This window comes from Pungitius pungitius, chromosome 17, assembly GCF_949316345.1.
Source record: "Pungitius pungitius chromosome 17, fPunPun2.1, whole genome shotgun sequence".
Taxonomy (NCBI): Eukaryota; Metazoa; Chordata; class Actinopteri; order Perciformes; family Gasterosteidae; genus Pungitius; species Pungitius pungitius.
Genome location: NC_084916.1, coordinates 12,989,081 through 13,007,854, shown reverse-complemented (window position 1 = coordinate 13,007,854; position 18,774 = coordinate 12,989,081). Strand labels below are relative to the sequence as shown.

The following is an 18,774-nucleotide window of genomic DNA, read 5'->3' as shown; positions in this document are numbered from 1 at the left end:
TGGCGCCTGACGGTGACCTGCCCCCTTCCTTCTCTGTCTCCCCCCCCCCCCCCCTCCCCTTTCTCCCAATCTCTCTCTCTCTCCAGCGCCGGGTCATAAATCCTTTGTTGTTTATGAAAATTTACAACACAGCAATACAATTTAACGACCCGGCTCGTCTTCCTATTGGCCGCGTCTTGTCACGTGGCAGGGAGCCGTGAACATGAACTTTTTTTTTTATATAAAATTTCCAATAGCGGTATGGAGCAGCCTTTCATTTAACGGTCTTGAGCTTCCACGGGGCTGGTTTTCACCAGCGACCTTCCACGTCCTGACCTATCTTTTTATTTGGAGCTTTCTCTCCGTCAGGCAGGCTCTGTGAGAAGGAGCTCTCCCCGGGACATGACGGGATCGGTCGGGTCCCCTGCCGTCGGACTCGTGGCACGTTTGGAACGAGATGAGTGGATGGAGCCCCGGTGCGTCACTGACTCCCGGGAGCCCTACGGTGTGTTTTCCTGGGTGTCAACTATACTTCAATCCGTCAGTGCCAGTTGGCACCTGCAAGCACCTTCACGAGGTAAGACGACTGAAACGTGTCATTTTTACTTGTCTCTGTTCAATTTGCAATGCAAAGCTACCTAAGAAATAATAATAATTGGTGCTTAATTGAAATACTTAATCTCCCTTGTTTTCTATCGAAATATCTCGAGGAACTGGTTTAATGTTGCAATTATGTTAATCATGAATTGCAGATGCTCAGATGTACGTGTAAGAGATAGGGAACTAGTGTTGCTATAACGTTTATTTGAGGGCTTGCTTGATGTCAAGGTGGTGTTTGTTTGTTGTTAGATTTGAATGCGAATGGGTTTTCTGCTGCACAATTCATTGGGTGGAAGGTGGCCAAAGGATGCGCTCTTTACCGCCCTCCTGTGGAGGTACTGTGCCTGCAGTTCGGCCAGTTTCTGCTTTTGAAGGTCATGTGGTGCAGGATGTGGTGCAGGCTGGACTGAAAGAATTCTCCCCGTGTGCTTATATAATACGTTTATGTTGTTATAAATACTTCTGCGTGCAGTCCCGGACTCACAAAAAGAAACAACAGAACATTTGAAATTGTAAAGAACATATATTTATTTGTCATTTTTTTAATGACCTGTAACTGACATACACAATGTGCCTGCTTAAAGCCTTTGGAAAGGGAAAATATTTTTCAAATTTCTAAAAGACGATTTTCTAGTTAGCACAACGTGCACTTGACGAGCCCGGTTTTTAAGACGATTCGCTATTTCTAAAAAATATTCAATCAATCCCCTTTAAAAGATTAAAATGCATAAACGAAAGATGAGTTTGCACGATATCAAATGTGAATATATACCTAACTGCATGAGATGTAATGTCCATCTCCCTCCGCCTAAAAATACACATTTTATTTGGTCGAATCGCATGTGTGTGTGTGTGTGTGTGTGTGTGTGTGTGTGTGTGTGTGTTGATAAAGGTTGCTCTCGATCTCCACATGTTTCTTTTGGAAAATATGTCTTTGTTTGATTGTGATTTTGTTCTATTCTTAATTCTGCGGCAGTAATTTATCCAGAACAGGAGTACATAGGTCCGCTGGTGTGTGAGGGGGCCTGCAGAGTGCACTGCCCTCCTGTTTTTCTGCAGCTCCTCGCTCCCGGCCCGACATTGTTTAACACCGGTGCGAACTCCCTCTTTTCATCTCCTTTCTTCTGGACCTTATTTAGTTCATGGGTGTGTCCCTGGCTCGGCTTGGTGAAATCGTTGTCGTGGGAACTTTGTTGCTATTGGTCAGCCATAAATCAGCTGTTGGGAGCAGCACTGTCCAGCAAACACACACTCGCACTCTGACGTGTGAGTCCATTGGATGCGGGAGCCCGGGCATTCACATGGTGCCTTCTGAGGGTCCGTAGCCGCAAAGGGCGCATGTACCTGGAGCCTAATTCATAATCTATATTACACTGTTTTGTCAGTGACACATGATTGGGCTTGTGCAGGGTGAAGGGGCTGCTCTGGGGGTGGGGGGTGGGGGGGGGTATATATCTTTCGCGGGGAAGCAAAGGACAAGTCACTGCCTTCGGAGAGACGAAGGTACCATAAAAATTCCACAAGGAGAAAACCAAACGGAGAGCGCGGGGCGAGGCGCCTCTGGTCAGGCTTTGTGTCTGAGTCGGGCTCCGTGCGGGTCTGCTGTTGTGTATTCCTGCTCAGACGTAACAAAGACAACAGTAGACACATAAGAGCTACAATAATAGCCCGGGAGGGTTAAAGAGGGTTCTACCTAAATACCAAAAAAGGTTTATATAGATTTCAATCATGTTGATAATTGTACTCCCAGGTTACTACAGAGTGGGTCATCAGACGATTGCTTGAAAAAGATACTTCGATAATACATAGATATACTATAGTTTATATTTTGGGTAATTTAATTAACTGAAATTCATATATTCTATTTCTAGTGTGCAATACCAACCGTTTACAGTATGAAAAACGAATTAACATATATTTATTTATTTTTTACATTTGATACATTTATACTCTTCTTTCTTCTTTCCATAATCTTTTCGACTATTTCCGTTTTTAATTCATATTAAGTGTTTCTTTAAATTTACCAGTGACTACTGAATTGCTGCTTGTAGAGAAAATATTTAAAAAATAGAAAACGTGCACAATCTAAAAAACGCAATTTGATTAAATGTTGAGTGTTTACAGCTCGATATGAACAAAAGTTTTCCTGTAAACGACCACGCAATGAAGGCCGTGCAGTTCTCATAATACAATTCCAATGCGTGTTGTTCCGAATTTTCAACCAACCTAAAACAAACAGTAACGTGGTTTCACGTGTTCATATATAGCCGATATTTAAAGTAATTTATTCTTCAATGTGGCAGAAACACATAAAGGACGGCGCATGATTGGCGATCTCTGTGTTAATATCCAACAATGTAATGTTTGCTTTTTTCTTTTGCCAAAACATTTGTTCATTAGTTCCCCTCCACACACACATTAGTGGCTGTTCCTTTGTTTTACGGTTGTTGGGAAAAGTGTGAAAAAAGCGGCCCTGTTTTGAATGGGCTTTTATTCTATTAACTGCACAAATTGTAGCACTCATCGCCTATCATAACATGCAAAAGACATTGTGATCGAATTATTTCCGTACCCTATCTTCGCAGAGATTGCACTCTCAGCATGTCACTTGTTGTATTGTCTTGGTTTTTTGCCGCAATGGTCGTTAACCTCCGAATGACCCCATGTGGTGCCCACGCCTCAAAAAACGGCCGCAGACAGGCAGTGGCGCGGTCGAGCCAGAGGATGGCGCACCACGACAATGCAAAAACCCCGAGCTGAGGCTGAGAGTTTTTCCTTGCCACGAGCGCATAAAGGCGCGCCCCCTTCACTTCCCAACCAGTATTTCCTTCGTGCACGAGTCTACCTCTAGAGGTCACCAAGCAGGATTTACGACTGGTCAACAAAAGCACGTGATACTCCGCCGTACCCCATATTTGGGTGCCTACGTAAGAGAGAATCAAGTCCATGTCCCACTCATTTCCATAATTCATCATAAATTGTGCAAGGGTGCTATAGGACGCGCTAAACCATAAGAGCCACAAATCAAGCATACAGGTTTCTGCTATTTTATCTCTAAAACAATAAAAAGCAACAACAAATACCTACAACAAGCAAACGGTGGAATTGTCAACAAATGAGCTCCTATTTTGTGAACTCATTCTGCGGTCGCTATCCCAATGGCGCGGACTTCCAGTTACATAATTATGGGGACCATAATACGGAAAACGAGCAATACAGAGACTCAACCGCCGTGCATTCCAGCAGGTATGGCTATGGCTACAACGGGATGGACCTAACGGTCGGGCGGACCGGTACCGGACACTTTGTGGGCAGCGAGCGGACACAGGGCTACTCCCCGAGTCACTCAGCGGCGACAACCCCCTCGGTGGAGCCGGTCAGGTACACTCAGTCCGCGAACAGCACCGGGACGTCGTCTCTTTCACCGCCACCTGACCCGCTGGCGTGCTCCGCGGTCGCCACTTCGTCCCCGGTCACCGACACTCAATCTCAACACCGAGCTGGGAAAAACTCTCTCACGGCCCCGTGCTCGAACTCCAACGGAGGAAGTCTGCTCCTCGGCCGGGAGTGTGTGTCCAAAGCTTCGCCCCTCGAGGAGGAGAAGGCTGCCGGGAGCGCACCGACAACTCCTCAAAATGTCACCGACTCGACGCAGCCTCAGATATATCCATGGATGAGAAAACTGCACATAAACCATGGTAAACTATTTGCATTTTTAATGATCTTACATTGGCGTTTGATTCTCGGGGTCGCGTTGGTCTTTGGTAAAGGTGTAACTATGTTTAGATCTTATTTCAGACTTTTAAAGAGTAACAGGACCCTTTTAGCACGAAATGTGTGAGCACAGGCGCCTCTTACATGTTTGGTAAATGATGCTTTTCAGTACTACCAACTTAGACCAGATACGGATATTTTATTGAACTCCATGTATGTTTAAAGTGGGTTAAAATATATATTGGAGTACTAATGTCTGTTATGGGCGGTTTTATTTTTAAAGGTGAAATAGCCCATGTTGCATCCTTGTTACTATGTTTATTCCTTCCCGCAGAGGCTCTCTTACATATCGGTTGTCTTCTCAGAAATGTGGGGCTCTATTAAACCTAAAACCTAGTGAACTTTTCAGATATTCCTGGTGAAACAAAAGAATGTCAATATTAAAAATAAGCGAGAAACGCGGTGAAAATAAGTTTTTGTACTGTTTAGTTTTAACAGCCAACGTGACTCTCATGTCTCCCCCCTCCACTGCCCCCCCCCCCCCCCCCCCATAGATCTGTCAGGACCAGAGGGTAAGAGAGCCAGGACTGCTTACACCCGCTACCAGACCCTGGAGCTGGAGAAGGAGTTCCACTTCAACCGGTACCTGACCCGCAGGAGGAGGATCGAGATAGCCCATGCCCTCTGCCTCTCGGAGAGACAGATCAAAATCTGGTTTCAGAACCGCAGGATGAAGTGGAAGAAAGACAACAAGCTGAAGAGCATGAACATGGCGGCTGCAGGCGGGGGAGGCTTCAGGCCTTGATTTCCCCTTCTCTGCCCCCCCTGATAGCGAGCACTATGAAAATAAAACAAAGATTGTCATATCAACATACTCCTACTATTTGAAAAAAAAAAAGTGCAGAGACTTGTGAACGGGGCTTTGTGCGGGACAGGGGACACCCCACTTAAGTCCATTCTTTGTTCCACAACCGTCCCATTATATTCCTTAATATTATTTACTTTTTATTTCCACCATGGTAATGCTTATGTGATAAAAAAAAATAAAAGAATTATGTACAGTTATGTCTAGATTTAGTAGAAAAAGCAACGAAATAAATGTTTGTTTAAATTATTTCTTGTTCAGACGAAAAAAAAAAATTAAAAAACGTCAAAGCTTGAAATGCTACATATACCGCAAAATAAATAAAAGTTGTGTAATGCACTCAGAACAATACCAGCCTAATAAATAGAGGGTTGAGGTGGAGCTGTCTTTGTGTTTAGCCTTCGTTTGGATGTATGTACTGTATATGTATGTATTTATTTGTTTGATGTATTGTAACAACTTATCAGATAACTTGCTTCCAAAAGTAGAGCCAGCAGAGTACGTAAGCATCGTGTGGTTATTGTGTGCGTTGTGAACACGTGGGTGGAGAGAGGTGGGCGACAGTCTTGTATGTACAGTAGCCTTGCGTCCTATTTTCTATTTTTATTTTGCGGCTGTTTGCGTTGTTCACCTGGGCATCTTAGTAAAGTCGTGTTGTCTTCGTTTCATAGTTGTTTTTATGTGGAACGGTCCCACAGTAAATCCCATTACCTATTTGTATAACTCCATCGTGACTAGCTTTTTGTAAATGTTTTTTCCAAGACTGGAAGTCAAGAATATACTATAATATGAATAATGATGCTGATGACGACAATGATAATGGTCATTATAATAAAATTTCTACTGGAACGGCAACAATACATTGCGTGAATGTTTTTTTAATTTTTTTAATTGTTGAACATTTTTTTAGAATTCAATTTCTCAGAATTTGTTGTGTCTAAAATCTAAAAAAGTGTGTACGACCTCTCCGGAATTGTTTTCTAAAATCCTTGAATTCAACAGGTCCCCTTAAATGAAAGCTGCATGTTTTACTCACCTTCCAGGGCAGCGGGGAGCTTTATGGTCCTTGGCCACTAACCGGTGGCCGGGCTTCCCTTTACGCACAGACTCCTGGGCTATTCCCTGAGACACAGCTCGACTTTTCAAGCTTTAAACTTTATTAGGGCCGTTTCGGTCTCTGACATTTGGGTGCTAAATGAATGGGGGGTTTTGTCTATGAATTAGATCGTAAAAATCATCCGGAGCGCGGCCAGATAGGCTCACTGGCCATAAACGGTCACGTGGTGGCCATTAAAGTAAGTTTTATGGTTTTGGGGAGTTGACAGTATATTGCACATAACATATAATCGCACTGACGGCGAGGCTTCGTCTGACTCTCTCTTTGCAGGCTGTAAGTGTTACTTGACCGGTGCAGACCGTCACTATTGCTCTGTCTGCCTCAGTATGGACCGGACGTTTTCCAGGACAAGGACCGCGTCTCGTGGTAAGTTTCTGCAGACTATCCGGTAGCCCGAGAAAAGCCAGCATGTGTTGAACAGCCTTATTATTATATTTGCTTCCCTCAATCCGTCCCTATTAGTCCATTACACTAATTTGTCAGTTGTGCAGTGCTGAATACTGGTCTCGGCAGATGTTGCGCAGGGTTGGGTCCGGCTCATGGCTATTTAATTGCTTCCTTCCCCGTGTAACTTGTTTCCCTCCATCTGTGGCGCAACTCATAATCCATTTTTACATGTTGGATAATTATCTCTTTGTCCATTTCCGCCCCCACACACTTCTAGTTGTTGTCGTTTTATTACATTGGAGAGTTCACAGACCGTCAAGCAGAAAGTTTCCAAAGGATGTGTGGAGATTTCCTTGATAGAGTTAACTGCTAATGCAGGCCTGCATATTTACAAATAGCACCGTTTGTTCGGATTCTGCATGGGCTGATGACTCTTGGAAGTGCTCTGTCCGTCCTTGGAAAGCAAAAAAAAAAAAAACAGAAAGTTGCATTAGTTGTTTGGCTGAGCGCTGCATGCGCTCCACGTGTTGGCCCCTATGTGGCTTTAGGACAGGCTGTAAACCGTGTCGAGTAAACACAACATGGGAAACAAACAGCAGTGGGCAGACGTTTGAAAGGGAATTCCGTTTTGTGTCAGCCACGTCGTTTAGTGCTTGGGGTTGAAAAGTTCAGATGACCTCTTTAAAGTTACTCTCGCTTTGCGTTGACCTCTTGTCCGATCAGTGGCCCGGCCGAAAACACCCACCAGCGGGGCCCTTTTCATTAGCTATGGATGGATTTTTTTTTTAAATATAGCATTAAATTACGAATATTGTTTTAAAGGTTTTTCTGGAGGCTTTGGCCTTTTATTAACCTCGATGCGCTTCTTTATGATGTTAAACATCCAGGCTGAATATGAAAAGATGTATTGGATATTACTATTGAAATCTTTCGTTTTTGGAGGGAAAAAAAACTTGAAAATAACTTGCAAACATTACCTTCGTGGATTTGTGAAAGGTAACGTGGTCCCCCTGCCATCAAACCCCAAATACTAATTTCTGGGGCGCAGAGGCCTTCTACTCTTTACTGGTTGTTTCTGAATCTTCAAAGAAACAAATAAATAGATTTCACTACTTCGGGTGACTTAATCGATCCAAACTCGGTCCAGCCGACAGACGTTTTGGACCGACGAGGTGCAATTCTCCCAAAATTGATGTAAATGTTCTCTTTGTCAAACAAAAATCAAGAGTTGCACCAATCTTCAAATTATGAGAACATTTCCAAGCTGCTAATATTACCTTGATTTGTTGCTTAACAAATTTCTTGTTACGTAAATAATACACATTTCTAGCAAATTTACACTATTTGTAGTTTCAATAGACGCCGAAAAAAACAACAGGACGTGGAGTGTGGCTATGTGGAAGTTAAAACCCTTGCCAATATTTCAAAAGGGGAAATTTCGACAGGGCCCCATGTGCTGCATGCAGACAGGCGAAGAGAAAGAGGCGCGCTGTGGGTTCATCTGGAGGTCAGCCACAGCAAAAAGATGAATCTGCATCCTCTCAGAACCACCAGCAGAGCTCGCTTTAGGCCAAGTTCACTGTCACCCTGCTGTATAGAGAGAGAGGGGGGGGGGGGGCTACTCACACATCCTCGGTTACCACGCGCGTCTCCACATCCACGTTAATGGCACGTTGGCTTGGCGTTGCCTTTAAGCCTAATCAGTATAAATTAATTTATTGAGGGACACAGAGCTTGTGGTAACTTCCCGCACCGGAGGAGAAGTCTCTCTGAAGTGAGATGGGGAGGATGGGGGGGGGGGGGGGGAGACTCTAACTTTAAGTGTTGCCTCCAACAAAGACTTTTGGCTGCTTTGGTTGCTGAATAACGCTAATGAATGATTTGCATATTTTACGGCCCTATTAGTCTTGAGTGGAAGCCTACTGGATTTATCATTAAACTCCCTTGTTGGTGACATCACGCCGCCGCAATCGCATATTAGGTCTTCTGATGGCGTCGTCACTAATTAATACATTTGTGAAAATGGTCACCGTGATGGCAAGAGATACACACATTGCTCAAATCAAGTCTTTTTTTTGTTTTGTTTCGAGAGGGGCCGATATCTCGGTCGGCTGGGACAGATGAGAGTGAGATAGCTGCAGAAGAAGAGGAAAAATAGGGGTCAAAAGTTGAGGCGTTGAACAAGTCTACGCGTCATCTGTTCACTCCGAGCTTGATGCCAGCTTTATAATGGCGATCTTGACTCTCCACACAAAGGACAGAATAGCTTTGAATTACATATGTTGCACGGTGCACTCCAGGTGAACCCTGAAAGCTCAGTGACCTCGCGTTTGGGACCGGGGGAGGGGACCCCCCACCCGTCCCCAGCAACAAGATTGAGTGGCTGGCGTTTTATTAGGGCGGTTGATTGGTGAATTTCCTTTGAATAAATTGCATTTGATATGTTTAGGGACGAGGGCAAAATTAGCATTTTGAGGATTGATACTCTCGACCCGGTCACAGGGTAATGGAAAGGCCCACAGCCCCCAAATTGAGCCCCCGGTCCCCTTAAAAAGCATTTAGCCCCTCTCTCTCTTAAGCCCTTTAAAGCCTTTAAAAAACAGAAATGGCACATAGGTTTTTGTTATTTATATATAGAATTCTGCTTATTTACATATATACATATATATATATTGATTGTATTTGAACTATGCGTGTTCAACTACTTTTGAAAAGGAATGCTCCTTTGTATTTGGAACCAAATTGATATAAAAAAAACATTATTAGCTATGTTTTTTTCCAGATACGGTTGAATCACATGCTTTTTCATGTGCAACCGGCCACGCAAACCACAGGTAAACCTTATTAAGAAATTCATTTGAACCAGAGAAGAGAGACTTTCATAAAAAAAGCACAATCGGAATATATTGACACTTTACCGTTTAGAAATGGGGTTAAAATTAAATCAAATCAAAAACCCTTTCTTAATATAATTATACAAAAACTAATGAATTTGTATTGTTTTAACACATTTTCAAGACCGTAAATTCGTCGCAAATGCGTCACAAATATTGCACTTTGTGCATTTTGTTGAAATGTATATAATGTTCAATGAATTAAGAAAAAAAGTTCACAGACATTAAGAGAAGATTAGTGATTTGCTTTATTCAAAAGAAAAACCTTGATAATGAAGAACGGAATTATCCCGACAAGCTGCAAGCGATTTCACCTGAAAGTCAATGCGCAACTTCACTCCGGTTAGTTCATCATTTTTAATAAAACAAACCATAATTTCATATATTCTAATGAAAAGATTGGCTGTGTGATCTCTAATTACTTTAAAGTGCACAATCCAATATGTCTATACCTTAATTAATTCGGGCGCTTTCGTTCCTTGAAACATCGGTTTCGCCATGTCTCGGAAATATTCTGTCTCAATATTGGTTATAAGAGCTCTTAGCTGAGCTGCTTTTCTTCTTTTCTTTCACCACCAGTGAAGGTCATTACGTCTCTGCTTAATCAAAATTTGCAGCTGTAGACTGTATTAAATCTGTAACCAACGCCAGATTTAAAGTGAAGGGTAGTGATGTTGTCAATCCTAGTCTTTTAAAGAAAAATATTACATTACTAGTGTTTACCTGTATACAAAAATATTTCCACGAAGGCTTGGAAGGGGGGTTTCTGGCCCGAAACCTGGGCACGCCTTGAATTGAGAGAGGATTTTGAACCCGCCGTCAGGCCTCGGTAAAGACAAGAGACCTTGTGAGAGCCATCTGCAATCTGTCACTAGCGTTAGACCACTTCTCTGATAATCTAAATTTACAGTAAACTGTCAGCTTGATGTATGTTGGCTAAATAGTCCTTCACCTCATAGTATATGTTCAGAAAGGGAACACCGTGATCTGGATGTTATAATTTATTCCTGATATAAAAATCTGTTAGAACAAAGATGTAACGGTTCTTGTTCGCTTTAAAGGGCAAAAGGAGGCATTCAAATTCAGTGGGAAATGACAAATAGCGTGAGCTTTTTTTTTTTAACATAGTATCCAACTGCTTCACTTTACTCCAATGCTCAATTGATGATTACTGCTGATATATTTTGTGCACGCTCCATTGTTCAGGAGATTTTCAGATGCTTTATTGCATTGAAATATACAGCAGCCCCTCGGAGGCCTGGAGAGAACGGAGGCATTAGCACCGCCGTCCTCCAAAAGCCTTTTTTTAAGTAGCAACGAACCTGATTCTTGAATCGTAAAGTAATTTCTTACCGCAACAAGTGGACTGCCGTGTAAATTCCGACTAAATAGATAATAGCCAATCGGAATCAGACCATATTTTTAACAGTCAGTTTTACGTGTACTAGAATGGCCGCTAGAATGTAAAGTTAGCAATGAGGGTGAAGCCGTCTTACCGCTGACATTCTGTTGACATATTCCATCTCAGGTGGTCTCTGGATGGATGTATCAGCTGCTATTAAAAATTAGTTAGGTGCGAGTGATCTTGTGTTAGAGATAGTGTGCGACAATATACATGTGTATATAGAGAGAGAGAAAGAGATAGAGGCTGGAGAATTGAGGCCTGTCCCTGGTTGTTCTGGTTGTTAAATCATCTGCTTCAAAAATAAAAAACTAGAGTTTTTTTTTTTTTTTTACTTTCCCATCTGCAGCGGTCTCCTTTGCAAGAACCACGACAACACGTTTTCTAGAGCATATAGTTTTAGTTTATAGTTTAAGGTCTTTTGCACATTTAAAAAAATAAAGTATTTGGGAACATCCTGAGCCACTCAAAGTGATCCTCCAACTCCCCCCAAGCCTGAACAGATCCTGCAAAAAACTGAAGTCCAAGTCCGGGGTGAACCCCAGGTCACCGCGTCTAACAGATATGAAAATGTCGCCTCTTTGGGAAAAAAAGGGCACGCCTTGTTGTTTAACAAAGAGTGTCAATGGGAAAGATTAATCAGAAACAAAATGGAAACGGTGTCACTCAGGGGTCAGGCAGAAGTTATCTCTGTTTAGAGAAGCGAAAAGAATTGGGGGAGTGGGTGAGGAAGGGGGGGGGGGAAAGGAGAGAAAAGAAAGCTTTCAATATTTCCGAAGTTTGGCCCCCTTGTTTCTCCATACAGGGGCCTTGTTGGCGTGGACAGTGTGGATCTGCTTTGTGAAGAGCTGCCGCATCTTCAGGGGACACTTATACAGTGTTGCACTTCGGACATGGGGAGAAAACGGGACCTGGACTTGATAGCTGATGGCGAGGAGCACGGTCAGATAGTTTTATATTCATTTGCTGTTTAAAAATGTACACGGATCATTTTAAATGAACACCATTCATTTTCATGCATATTCTACATTTACTGATATTATAATGATTGCTTTTATTGTTTAAACCTGACATTTTCGCCCCTCTTAAACTGTAATATCGCCACCCTTCAAAACCTATTTTAGTTAACACAGGGCAATGTGTTAACTACTTGGTCAGGCCTGGTTGTTTGCAGCAAAGTAGTGCTGCAGTGGACACCGGAAAATCATTTTAATACATTGCATATTTGTTTTGAAATGTTGGGAAATTGTTCATTGGGAGGGTTTTGATATTTTTCCAAATTCGATCAGATTTGGACAATTGTATTGGATAACAGGTTATCTTAGCTGTAGAGATATGTGATATACATACATGGTTATGCTGCTTAAAAATACCACACCTTTGATATGTGCACTATAAAGGGCGGTACTTCTACTTTCATTATTTGTGTGGCTTTCCTTTGAATGGCAGTTAACACAGCAGAACTGATGGTGCGTGATATCCGTGTGGTCAGAGCCAGATAACTTTCATGTGGTAGGAACAGATTGCAACGATAGCTGGAAATCATTGCAATGTCCTGGCTAAAAAAAAAACTGCGCAAAATAGCCGTGTAAACATGGAGCGAAGAAAAGGGGATTTGTGTGCATTTACCGTGGTGTGTAAAATCAGAGAATGTTTTCTCTTGTTTTTAAAGCGTGTCATGACAGGGTATCACCACGAATCACTGATGCACAAGTCAGATGCTTTAAATGCAGGTCTGTATGTCCGCAGCGGGCTCGTCATCGTTTGTGCACTGCTTTATATTTCGATTTCTCGCACACGCTAATGTTCTACATTGCATTGTTGTTTGGTTCCTTAATTTTGTTTCCCCTTCTCTGCATTATAACTCAACACGTTTCAAATCCCAAAGATCCATATTCACTACACTAGCTATTTGGGGGGGGGGGAAGCCCTTTGTTTGTGTTAACCTTAATTTTCTCTCGGCTTGGATTTCAAATCCACTTTCTGTTCCACGGGAGGTGGATTTTTCAACATGCAGCAAAGCCTCACCCACATTAGTTTGGCTCCATGCAGTAAACAAGTAAGTTGATTGGTTTTGCTTTATATACTGTGATTTAATAAGGAAAACATCAACGTAAGCCAGGACCAAGTGGTGTTGGTGGTACCAATGCCATGCTTTCCATTGGTTCCTGTTTACATGATGCCCACAGGATGCGCGGTGATTGGTGGCGCTTCACACGTGACCAGGCAACTTTGTACATTTGACAGGGAGTAGGAGGGTTTTGTGGAGATCAGAAAAACGACAGCGCGATAAAAATTAGTATTGTTGCACTTCACAAATTAATGACCATGAGTTCCTACTTGATAAACTCCAACTATATCGAGCCTTCCTTTCCTCCATGCGACGAATACCAGCAGAGCGGATACATCCCCAACCCCGGTGATTACTACGAGCGGTCCAAAGATACGGGCTTCCCCCATCACGACGAGCAATCCTATCCGAGGTCAAACTATACAGAAACGGGATACGATTACGGCAACGTTCCCGCCACGGGACTCGATGATTTCGGCGAGGGACACCACGCACAGCCGCAGCCGGTTCCACAGAGCCACGGCGGTCCTCGCCTCGCCGCGGCCCCGGACGGTGGCGCAGGGGCAAACGCCGGCAAAGACTGCAGCCTCGCCGGCGAGGTTTTTCCCGGTGCGGCGAAGGGCAAGGAGCCGGTGGTCTATCCGTGGATGAAAAAGGTCCACGTTAGCAACGGTGAGTTATCGTCACGGTTAAATGGCAGAACCAGTGCGAAACAAGCCGCTGGAACACACGCGAGCCCATTGAGGCAGCACTAGTAGCAGCCCTTACAACAGCAATTTACGACCATCGAGCAGCAGGGTCGGTAATTAAGGACCCTCGTAAATTTTATTGCCTGTGTTCGTCTGTCGGGGCCATGTGCTTTTGTTGCTTTTTAACCCAAACTACCTCCACCATTGGAGCTGAGCCAAACTGTAATATCCAACCCCGCTGTTTGTTAATCATTTCAAAGCTTGATATGTCCCTGGATGCGAGTGCTCGCACACTCGGCTTCGCCCCATTATAATGTCACGTCCGTAAGCGGAAAACAAGGCAGAGTGTAAAACAAACGGCGTGGCTCTGATTTAAAACCAAACCCGAGAAAATGTTACAGAATTTCAACCATTGTAATGTGTCCATTGGAGGAACCTCACTGGTTGGGAATTTACGCCTGCATGTAACACCTGCTTGCATGCCTGTGTATGGCTTTTTTCCCCCCTTCAGTCAATCCCAATTACACTGGAGGAGTGCCCAAGAGGTCCCGCACTGCCTACACCCGCCAGCAGGCTCTGGAGCTGGAGAAAGAGTTCCATTTCAACCGGTACTTGACCCGGCGCAGGCGGGTGGAGATTGCCCACACCATGTGTCTGTCAGAGCGCCAGGTCAAGATCTGGTTTCAGAACCGCAGAATGAAGTGGAAGAAAGAGCACAAGCTTCCCAACACCAAGATCCGCTCCTCCAGCTCGGCTTCGTCCTCAGCCTCGGGGTCCCAGCAGCATCAGATCAAAACAGGCCAACAGCTTGTCCCCACGCCGTGCACTGCGGGTCTATAGTGCCCGAATGAACCTCATCCAACAAAAACCCAATCCAGACTGAGATGGCAAATATCACAAGTGGAATTTGATGGACCGATTCTCAGTATTTTACACGTGGTGTTGTCTCTTTCACCTTTGCCTCTGCCATTGGGCCCCTGTCACGTCCTCTCTACCCTTTCTCCTCTCCGGTCGTCTTCGCCCTCTTCATATAAGCTTGAAATTCACCTTTAATTGCCACGGTGGCAACTGAAGTGTTATAGATTTGTTTATTATTATGAAAGAAGGATAACGCACATCACGTATGACTATGATAAAAATGTATCATTACAGTTAAAATTGAGAGAGTTAAAAGAAAGTTTGAACTCATTTTTTTATGTTATCTTCTATTATTTTTTTCTCCTGTTTTTTTATTATTATTTCTCATGGGAAGCTCTAATATACTTGAAAGATATTTAGCGAGACTCTAGATGGCTGTTTAGAGGTATGGCATCAGTCCGAGTAACAGTGTAGTTTGTGTGTTTGAGTCGGTTGGTTTACTGTTGAATGTAGTCCATGGTGACTTTCACATTTTATGTACATAGGCAAATCATAATGAAGGCACAATAAGAGAAGCATTTCGTCACGTAGAAATCTGTGTGTTGGTATTGTACGTTCTATAGGTTTATTTGTGCTACGGTCTATTCCCTGTTGTGCTGTGTTCTAAACTGTGAATATGTGTATGTGATGTCTCGGTAATGACCTTTGTGATGTAGGCTAGTGTAGGGCCAGTCTGTCCTTGTGAAATAAATATGAACTTCACTTGTAAGATTGACTTTGTTTCGGATAAAATGCCATTTTGCTAAATATTTATTTTTGCAGCTGCGCGTAGCAACAAAATTCACGCATTGACCTCGTGTTTTAAAAATACATTCGAAACATGGAGATTTCACTTTCAAACTTGAGCATTTGACTTCCACTGTTGCTTTCAATACAGTATATGGCCTGAGCATTTATTTTATATTATATTCGTATAGCATTTGAATCAGTTATTCAGAGTTTGGAGATATGCGTATAATTAAAATAGTGTGCGATACAATTGAATGCTTACAATTGAAACTGAGAATTGGACGATTTAATGCATCACGATTTAATAATACGTAAAACGTTCAACTTTATTAACTTAAACAGAATCAAATTGTATTTTTTGTATTATTTTTATTGACGATGCACGTTAATCGGTGCGTAAAGCGGTGCACTTTCTCTTTACAGAAAGGGTCACAGATTCAACATTCAAAGTGTTTAATATCTGTAACCTACGTGAATTGTCTCCGACAAAATACCAAAACATTGCGTATTAAATAGTTTTGTCTAATTCATGTCTTCTAATCCTCAACTTTCATGCGTAAATTCCTGGATGAATATGAGCTGTTGCTGAAGTTTAGGACGCCGGTTTATAGCTGCCCACGAGTTGCGGACTTTGCTACCGGTACAGGAATCTAACTAACCCCAGATTGTTAAATTATCCGGCTTCACAAATTGTCCTCTTGCCATTATAAGGAGATCTCGCCAACGTCAGAGCACCAGTGTGAGTGTTGGTCACTACCTGGTACGTCCAAACAATAGAGAGTTCAACCCGGGGACACGGGCGGGTCTGGCCAATCACCAGCTTAGAGCACTTATTCTGACCCCTGACCTTTCAACACACACAATGTTCAGACCATACATCAGTGCTGAGACCTCCACGGGCTTCTTCGCCCCGTATGCGATTTGCCGAGAGAAAGCGCTGAAACAAAAACGGTGTTAGGTGTGAAACTGAGCCATGAATTTCCCCCCAAATTATTCCTAGAAGACCGCTCTTCTGCAATAAATCACAGCAACACCCCTGCCAGCTCAATGAGGGCACCATGTCAACTCAAACATGCTGGCATTGTGCAACATTTTCAATATGTTTTGGTGCATTTTCCGTTCAATATACACGTATAGCAATAGCACCACAACGGGTGGCTCAGCAGTGATTTTAATAGTAAATTAGAACACTAACACTCTCCAAACAGAGTAGCAGAATCATAGTCCAACTTCCCCCTCCAAAAAATGTTCATGTTACGATTTTTATTGCATCATTCGGCCAACATTTTTGTCTGCAGACCCTCTCCGCGTGAAATGCCCTTTCCTCCGTGCAGCACTTGCTGCAGACATGAGGGCTGTGCAGAAGATGGCGTTGAGTGGCACCGATTTTGCGCAGACTAAAAAGTCCGATGGTTAAATTATAAGGATTCAAGTCATTTGATTCGCGAATAGAGGTCACTTCCAATGCACTGAAATTTTAATGCACTCCTTCACGTGACTTGTTGAATAATGAATGCCCCGGGGTCAGAAATAGATCAGAAAGTCTGCCTTATTTTCATTTGAAGTGATCCTCTGCAGGATGAAAGTCAGATCTCTTCTCATCTGACAGTCACAGAACCCTGTCCGCTGGAAACTGACCGTCATGACTTGTGAGTAAAACCATTTTTGTAGGTGTTAAAATATGGTATAAATGTCCCAGAAGTGGAGATTTTGCGAAAGTATATATAAATATATTGTAATATTATCTTATTATTTCCAGCTTTAACTTAGTTTAGTTGGCTCGTTTGACAATTACGCGTTACACTCAACCAACTGTGTTTCTCCACTTGAATGCAAAAGCTTTTTATTGACCCAAATACATTCTTAATATTATGTATATGTGTTCGCGCTTAAACGAAATATAATACAAAAAATAATACAAAACTGCAAGTGTAAGTTTATGAAACGTAATGATCACTTTGGAAACCCATCTTTTATGAAACCAAACGGTTTTGCATATTTGTTTGAAATGAATTGATTCTACACATGGCAGAGGAGGGTGAAGTGGGAACTTTATTGTGCAGAAGTAATACAAACACTTAAAATTGCACATTATGGAAGGCAATTTTGTGGTCTGCCTTTGTTATTATTTTTTATGGTTGAAATTATTTAATTAATTTTACTATCCAATTTAATGATTTGGGACAGTAACAATGCGAAGGACTTCTCAATTTGAGACTGTATTGCAACATTTCCCGTCACCTATAGCTAAGTTCAACGCTAAAACGATTCTATTACACCCAGATTTACGTAAACAGTGACGTCCCCCCTGGTTCGTCTGCGTCGCACGAGCGACGTCCCCGAGTCGGCCCTATAAAGTGTTGAATTGGATATCAGCTCTAACGTTTGGCCGGTGTGATCCCTGCAGAAAGAGTTATCTTCGGCTGAGTGTAGGTAACCCAAGCCCGGCTGTTAAGAGCTCCGAGTGTCAACATTGTGGGGAGATATGGACCGCCGTCTGGCCAGCATCCAGAGCTCTGCGCTCCCGACTCCTCTTTGCGGACGGCGATAAGGAGCCATGATTTGTGTAAATAACTCTGAAACATTTGTTTTTTATGCGAAAACAGTATGGGATGTGTGCCATGATTCATCATCGATCTGGGGGGGAAAAAAAGTGGGGGAGAAAAAATAGAAAGGAAAAAAAGTATAGCTTCTTAATTGGTTCCCTTCTTCTCCTTGTTTTTTTTTTAACCAAAAAGTAGCTTCGCACTCGACTCTCGGTGCCGCTGTCCGGGTCAGGGAAAGGTTCAGGTGTCATGGCGAAAGCCAAAGTGGGATTAGTTTCCACATCACGGTCATGTCCGGCCATGACAGCTCCACATCTGTATTTGAAAGAATAGAGAGGCAACACATTTACAGATAAACCATGTAACAAATAAAAAAAAGGTGCGTTTGAGAACTTATTTTCTAGCCCTGGTCATTGTTTATTCTCCTCTGTTCTTCGGCTTTTGAAGTGTTGACGCTTAATAATGAGAGCTGGTCTTCTTCCGTTCTTGTCTTTAAAAGTTTACCGCTCAACTTGTAGTTTGAGAGGACAAAGGCTGGTGGGAGTGGGACGCTGTCTATGTCCGCCCCCAATGATTAATTGTTGTGGTGGGATTTTTCCACGCCCGCTGCTCGGCGATGACGGAAAACAAGCGCCAAACGGTGCCGTAATAAGAGAATCTCTTCCGGGATAGGGTTTTTTTTTGGCAACTCACGGGGTTTAAATACTCACCCCATGTCATGCTATGTCGTTTGGAATCTTTTTTTCTTGGTAATCAACAGGATTATTTCTTAATTTTAAGCAGCCCGTCTCCTCCCCCCCCCCCTCCCCCACACACACTAAGGACTTGAACGCATCCTTCGCAAAATCTCTAATTTCTAACAC

General features: G+C 42.9%; 2 protein-coding genes across 4 annotated transcripts; both read left to right on the top strand.

Moving 5' to 3' along the window:
- The first annotated feature begins 226 nt into the window (after positions 1 to 226).
- Positions 227 to 18,646, top strand: hoxa4a (homeobox A4a). 3 transcript variants are annotated; one of them, XM_062558389.1, is made up of 5 exons: positions 227 to 556; positions 6,546 to 6,641; positions 11,764 to 11,900; positions 13,353 to 13,701; positions 14,230 to 18,646. In XM_062558389.1, exons 3-5 carry the CDS (start codon positions 11,886 to 11,888, stop codon positions 14,556 to 14,558), a joined length of 693 nt encoding a protein of 230 aa, XP_062414373.1. In that variant the 5' UTR covers positions 227 to 556; positions 6,546 to 6,641; positions 11,764 to 11,885; the 3' UTR covers positions 14,559 to 18,646. The 3 variants fall into 3 exon arrangements, with proteins under 3 accessions (XP_062414373.1, XP_062414374.1, XP_062414372.1); XM_062558390.1 differs by having other exon boundaries at positions 228 to 556; positions 13,356 to 13,701; XM_062558388.1 differs by having other exon boundaries at positions 229 to 556; positions 11,764 to 13,701.
- Positions 3,540 to 6,018, top strand: hoxa5a (homeobox A5a). Its single transcript, XM_037474508.2, has 2 exons — positions 3,540 to 4,277; positions 4,848 to 6,018. The coding sequence occupies exons 1-2, from the start codon at positions 3,695 to 3,697 to the stop codon at positions 5,096 to 5,098; spliced, it is 834 nt and encodes a 277-aa protein (XP_037330405.2). The 5' UTR covers positions 3,540 to 3,694; the 3' UTR covers positions 5,099 to 6,018.
- Positions 18,647 to 18,774: the final 128 nt, after the last annotated feature.